This window comes from Bombus impatiens, unplaced genomic scaffold (genome assembly GCF_000188095.3).
Source record: "Bombus impatiens unplaced genomic scaffold, BIMP_2.2 scf_1417, whole genome shotgun sequence".
Classification (NCBI taxonomy): domain Eukaryota; kingdom Metazoa; phylum Arthropoda; class Insecta; order Hymenoptera; family Apidae; genus Bombus; species Bombus impatiens.
Genome location: NT_177836.1, coordinates 182,649 through 189,449, shown reverse-complemented (window position 1 = coordinate 189,449; position 6,801 = coordinate 182,649). Strand labels below are relative to the sequence as shown.

Sequence of the window (6,801 nt, the reverse complement as noted above, 5' to 3'; positions counted from 1 at the left end):
TCCACAAGCACTTAGTTGCCAACGCAATATTAACCGTTTGAGTCGCAAGCAGCTCTACCGTGCTGTTTGGATTTTGTGCTGAAAAGTCCCAGTACATTTCAATGCTACGAACGACTGACGATATTTTGTATTTCATTGTTATCTTCTCAATAATTTTGATCGAAGAAAATTTGACATATTTACAAATTAACAGTACGCATATACAGGGTGGTTGTTAACTGGTGGTACAAGCGGAAAGGGAGTGATTCTACGCGAAAAAAGAAGTCGAAAATGTAGAATAAAAATTTTTCGTTTGAGGCTTTGTTTTCGAGAAAATCGACTTTGAATTTTCGCTCGGTACGCGTGCACTTTATCACGTCTCGTTATAATGGATCTCACTGTAGATCGTTGTCTCGATGAAAAAATTAAAAAAAAAAAATTTTTATTCTATATTTTCGACTTCTTTTTCCGCGTAGAATCACCCCCTTTTCGCTTGTACCACCAGTTGCCAACCACCCTGTATATTTAAGTGATACATAAATAGTACATTGTGATACTAATGTTTTGCCGTTCACAAATTTTTTATTCTTCTTTTTAAGTTATATGATATTTATACCCAACATTATGCTATTACACCAAAAGCTGTGAGACAAAAAAAACTTTTGAAGCAGTATTATTTTAAGTGTAATTGTCTACCATGTCAAGAGGATTGGCCACTATACTATAATCTAAAATCTTTCAGAGTAAGTTATTAGTTAATTAGGAATATTTTAAAGTATTACTTTGTACTATTATTTACCTCCGCGATTTATTATTTCATAGAATTTAGTTAAGAAGGAGGAAGATAAGAACAGGATTAGACATGTGTTAAGAAAATTTAATAGATATGTCGATATTGCAACAGAAGGAAATATATCGGATAAACATATTGTTGATGATTTGTTAAAAATGATTGAAGTACTATATGAATTGGTGCCAATGCCAAGTACAGAAATGAATGATGTAGTAGAAACTTTGAAGCGTGTCTATGATTTAAATGGAAATCGGTTTGAAATCCCTGAACTGTAAGTAAAGTCTTATATGATAAAATTTATACAAAACAAAATTTTAATATGTTTTGTATAAAAATAATGTGTAAAATAATGTGTAAAAATGTGTATGAAAAATAAATGTGTGTTTTAAACTATTTGTCTCTTCTTTACATCGAATATTTCTATACATGTTTTAATATTTAATAATATTTATTTATAATAATATATATTTATATTATATATTTGTATATATTAAAAATATATGTGCTATGAATACGACGTCAATGTGTATTTGATGTCAATAACATTTTATATATTGACATATAAAATATGTATTATATTATTTTTATTAAGTACAAATTGACAGAGATCGAGAAAATACAATACCTGTAAAACCATACAAATGTTATAATGTTCAATTGCCGATAAGGTTGGATAGTAACTAAAATAATGATTAAAGTATGTTCATTGGAACCGAACAATTATATAGATACTGCAGTGATGTTCTTACTGAGCTTCAAAGGGTACAGTTTATAGCATATATTTGAGGTAGTGAAGAAGGTAAGAGGTGCATAAAAAATTGGTATAAATTATGAACTTTCAAAATACTGAATGTCAATTCCTCAAAATGTATCCTATGTATTAGGATCTATCTTGCTAGCAACCAGCTGAATATTGGTAATAAAATTGTTAACCCTATTGAGTGGTATATACTATTTGTACCACTGCAAGTGGTACAAACTGTTTGGGAATAATTATTGAAGTAAGTAATTCTCCATTCAACAGCAGGATGTACAGGACTATGTTTTTCTAAATACATCATTAATGTATTTGATGTAGTGACACCTACAAAAGAAAGTGCATTGTTACATTGCTTATTAAACAGCCTGTTAAACGATAAGTAACTCATTTAAAAAATTATATTTAACAAAACTTATATAAATGTACCAAGAGATGTGGTTTTGAGATCCTTTAGCATAGAATATCCATCACCACCACTTTGCAAGAAGTCAGTCAGAAGTACATTATAAGTTCGATTTTTTTCAAGTTTGTTATATGTTGGAACATTGCAGGATGCACACAATACTTCTACTGAAATTACTCTTGAATTTTTTGGTTGAGTTAAATCATAGACCACCTGTAGTCATTTAAATAAAGTAATATGATTAATTACTGTTTAACAATATTGAATTATTGGTTTGTAGTAATAGCTAGAATGCTATGTATATATAATCACATACTTGAAGTCCTGAAACTTGCAAAAATGCTCCAAAGAGATTAGCAGTATTATCCTTGTCTAGATTGTAAACGCTCCATTCTAATACAGACAATAACAATTCTCCAGTCATTGAAGCTTTTAGGATAGTGTTATGAAAGGGTAGCACGTTAAGAACATCACCCATGGTGACTTTATCTTCATTGCCTCTTGTGATAGAACTTCTGATACTGCCACTATTATGAATAGCTATTGCAGCATCCGTCCAACTGGATTGGTCTGCATATTCACCAACATTGTAATCAATCATGCTATCTGTGATTAAATTGCCCAGGTTACACTCTCTTAGTCTACAAACTTTACTATCTCCTTCGAGGAGGACTTGTGTCTTTCCGAGTATTCTTAAGCTAATATTATCGATAGCATCTCTCATCTGTTCTAACTCATTTAAAATATCTTTCGCCTATTACGAAACAAAATAAACAATTATATAATTAGTATAATTTCTAGTTTGATGTTACTGGTTCTATTTAATTGACAAGTGCACATTGTTAAATGTATTTTATAACATGACTTTTCAATAATAACAAGCAATAATTATTATTAATCTGTGGATTTGTAAGATCTATAAGGAGATTCTACTCTTTTAATCATATTCTCAAGAATATGAATTTGCATAAAAATCCATAGTCTAATCATTATTATAAAAGTACATTTTGAAAGTCATGATATGTTAATAGGAGCATAGAAATCCTTCAAATGAAGTCAGGAACAAGGAAAGTAAATGTTTTGGGAGAGACAGAGAATATAAATCATCTCCTCTGGTTACATATTCCTAGTACATACTTCCTATAGCCTGGTTAAGGAAAAATAAAATTTCTGAGGTCGAAAACTGGGAGTAATAGAGATGATTAAAATCAAATCGGTATTCGAAATGAACCAATTACTTGATTTCTAAGTATAATTTCTACACTTTTAGAATCACATTGTAGAGATGATACATCTATTTAATATTCAAATATAACTTAAAAAATAATCTTTTATTTTAATAATTGCTAACAAAAAATTGTTCTACAATATCTCTCAAAGAAGTTATAGCATATGGCAACAATAATAGTAGGGTTAACAAAATTTTATAAAAAACTATTGCATTCTATATATGATGCAATGGAATTTAGAACAGTTTAGCGATGAACTTTTCTTGTCTATAATATTCTGTTATGGACAGGGCTAATATATTAGGAGCATATCTAAATCGAATTGGTAACTTCTATTTTCTATCTTTCTCATATAATAGTGCGAATCTTGTCTGTGACATCACACTAGAAATTTAACGACTTCCTCGAGTATTCTATGTTCCTGTTAACATTTCTCGATTTTCGGACTAAGTTCAAACACTCAATAGATGGCAATAGATGGGATCTCTAATTCTTTCTTGTACAGTTTATCGGGACGTGTGTATAAAGGTACTGCTGCATTAAGGAGCTATAGATCTATTTTTCAATAACTTGAGAAAACTAATAAGAATCAATTCAATGTCAATCAAAATCAAATTACTTTTTGAAATATCAACTAATTAGTTAACCATCGGTTAAATTGATAATAATAAACTTTTGTTTTTTTGAATATGAAATCTGCCTTCTTCTTCCAATAAATATAATTAAAATATTAGAGCTGCCTTTTTATTGTTATAAACCTTATATGCCTATGTTATATGCCATGTATATATATTTGCATCGATAATGTTGTCAATTTCATTACAAGATAAGACTTTGATATCAAATAATGTAGATGACAATTATTTCTGTTATATATATATACAAATTTAACGCTCACCTGTTCAATACTGCTATCTACAAGAATAGGATTGCCATTAATATCAGTCACTTCTCCCTTATCATCGAAGGTCACCGTAAGATTGCCAAGATACTTAGTATAAGCGTAAGCTTGAACCACATAAACCTTTCGTCCACTTTTCTGTATTACTTCTGTTGGATATAAACCTTCTGGTACCTCCAAATCCGGTTGTATGCCATTATAAAGGAAAGTATTCGTGTGTCCACCGATCACTATATCGATATCTTCCACTTCTCGACCAATCTTTTTGTCCATCTCAAATCCAGAATGTCCCACAGCGATCAATATGTTCACACCCTGGCTTTTTAATTGTTTTGCTTCTCTACGAATGCTCTCCACTTCGTCTAAGAAAATCACGTTTTCCGTTCTGGCAATTATCTTGGTATCTGGTGTTAGATAACCGATTACGCCGATTTTTACTCCATTTACGGTTAGAATTGTACTGTTTTTTAACTTTGTGGCTGCCAAATCTGGTTGTTTGCTTAAGTCCAGGTTGGAAGTGACTATGGGGAACGAGGCGTTCTGGATGAAAGGTATTAAACCTTCCACGCTTTCGTCGAACTCGTGGTTTCCTAAACTCTGTAATTTTATGACAGAAAAAAATACAGAACGATAAAAGATCGACGGCATGGATGGATAGTACGGAAGTATTTTTACACGAGATACTCTACCGTGACATTTGGTGCTAGGAGATTCAAGAATTTGGCTACAATTTCCCACTTGTACACGCTGAACCACATAGATCCTTGATAAGTATCGCCAGCGTTGAGGAAGAGACATGGGACCGACGAGTTTCTGGCTTGTCGAACCAGAGTAGCTATTCTCGCGAATCCACCATAGCATTTCTTCTCCTCTGCTTCTTTCTTCGAGCAAACGCTTGATAATCTTGATGTTTGCTCGAATCTGTGAACATTAATCGGGCAATTTTTTTAGGCTAATTGACAAATTAACAGGTTAATTGTTTGAGTTAAAAGGATGTATCTGAATCAAGCTGATAGTCTAATTTGTCTTGTAATTGGCTAGATTCAGTTATGAATAATTTATAAGTAATCTGCGTTTGAAAACAGGCTACTCGACTCGTTATTAGTGGTGTGATAAACAGTGGAATATAATACCAAGTATACGAAAACACATTACTTTCTAGATATTGAGTATCATCGAAATTAGAAAATCATTGCGAAAACAAACTGATTTTCTTTCGTGTGGCCTTCATACGTGAAGGTATTTCGCTGGATAATTAACGTGAAAACTAACGTTTAAATCGCACGTGGAGTATTAGTTATCGTTACGTTGTTCGTAATTAGCGTCGATGCGTTGCGATCGCGTAGTGCCGATATTTTGACTATTTGAATATTTAGCCGAAATAACTTGCGATGGAGCGTATTGAAAAACTTACTAAACGTAATAAATAGCGACAATCCGCGAGAAACAAACTGACTGTTAGACTGGGGATATTTACGCAAATGCGCATCTTATTCGTATTTCCACGTCTGGAAATTTTTAGAAGATGGACGAACATAATATGGGATGATCGAAGTGAAACAATGGAGAAATACGGCGATAAGAATGCTAGTCGATGTCTGTGCATCTTGAAAACTTTTCGCAACATCTATTTCTTTATCTTATTTCTTTTAATTGCGAAAACTACAGAGTCTCCGCTGTTCGAATCAATATAAAAGTCGACTAATCGCGATAAAATCAATCTCTTATCTTATTCCTTTTTTTTTATAGAACGATTTTTACAAAGATAAATCTGATAACAGGGAAACGTTGTGGCGAAAGCGAATAATTTCCGACGATTGTTACTATTAGACAATTCACGACTGTAGATGTTTCTTATCTTTACTCGTTCATTTTTTTTTTTTTTAAATAACGAAAATAAAGAAAGAGGGAAAAGTAAGAAATTGTGATAAAAATGAATAATCAGGCTAACTATTAATTTGAACAAATTCAGAATATACGTACGCATTTCTTTTTCTATATTTCTTCCTCCTGTAAAGATACGAAACGTATCCTTTTATGATATCCATATATTCTTTAGAAAATCAAAGATATCTTTCCTCTTGAATTCTCCTTTTGTAAAAAGTAAAAAATAAAAAAAAAAAAAATAAAAAGGAAAGAGAAGCGGAAGAAGGATATAAAAACCAGTTACCTCGAATGCATATCATTGGTGTGAACGATTCGAAGGGTGAGTCCCTCAGATTCTTGGGGTTCCGTAGGCATAGGGTTGCCGAGGACTTCACTGGAGAACGCCAGAACGGTCGTAATCATGATCCAAGCGACGAGCATTTTGTCACACGGCTGTTCACGCTTCGGCTGCATTCTCGTCCAATTTCACACTGTTCCGTTAACCGGTTGTTTTAAATGTAATAAGGCAAGCGACTTGGGTATCGTGGTGGCTATCAGCCAGAAAGAATGGAGAGGAAGGGGACAAATTGGTTCACCAATTGCGACCTTGTCCGATTCGTAGTTTCATCGCTGACTAATATTCCTTTCTTTTCTATTATCTGTCCCGTTTTTCTCCTTCGTTTTAACGATCAGCCGTTTCGTTTTAAGACAATCCATTCATTTTCTGGATCATTAGGTTTCTCGTTTTCGAGGAAGTCGCCAGGATCCTTTGTCTGGATTTTCTATTAAACGAAGAAAAGAAAAAGATGCATCGTGACTATCCGCTATCGTCTAGCTCGTTAATTTTTATTGTAAACGAGATTTTGTCGT

General features: G+C 32.6%; 2 protein-coding genes across 9 annotated transcripts in view; one reads left to right on the top strand and one right to left on the bottom strand.

Annotated features, from left to right (window-relative positions):
* LOC100742236 (SET and MYND domain-containing protein 4) overlaps positions 1-1,165 on the top strand; it is a 4,698-nt gene extending 3,533 nt beyond the window's left edge. For all 6 annotated transcript variants that reach the window (XM_024371523.2, XM_012392369.3, XM_033323972.1 and 3 more), the window contains 2 exons: positions 579-722; positions 802-1,165. In XM_024371523.2, coding sequence (XP_024227291.1) covers positions 579-722; positions 802-1,047 — 390 coding nt within the window. In that variant the 3' untranslated portion in view covers positions 1,048-1,165. The remainder of the gene's footprint in view (positions 1-578; positions 723-801) is intronic.
* A 152-nt stretch (positions 1,166-1,317) lies between these two features.
* LOC100742117 (protein 5NUC) overlaps positions 1,318-6,801 on the bottom strand; it is a 17,287-nt gene continuing 11,803 nt past the window's right edge. For all 3 annotated transcript variants that reach the window (XM_012392374.3, XM_003493918.4, XM_012392375.3), the window contains 6 exons: positions 6,236-6,713; positions 4,755-4,986; positions 4,063-4,662; positions 2,252-2,689; positions 1,959-2,148; positions 1,318-1,856 (listed from right to left, as the gene is read on the bottom strand). In XM_012392374.3, coding sequence (XP_012247797.1) covers positions 1,660-1,856; positions 1,959-2,148; positions 2,252-2,689; positions 4,063-4,662; positions 4,755-4,986; positions 6,236-6,405 — 1,827 coding nt within the window. In that variant the 5' untranslated portion in view covers positions 6,406-6,713 and the 3' untranslated portion in view covers positions 1,318-1,659. The remainder of the gene's footprint in view (positions 1,857-1,958; positions 2,149-2,251; positions 2,690-4,062; positions 4,663-4,754; positions 4,987-6,235; positions 6,714-6,801) is intronic.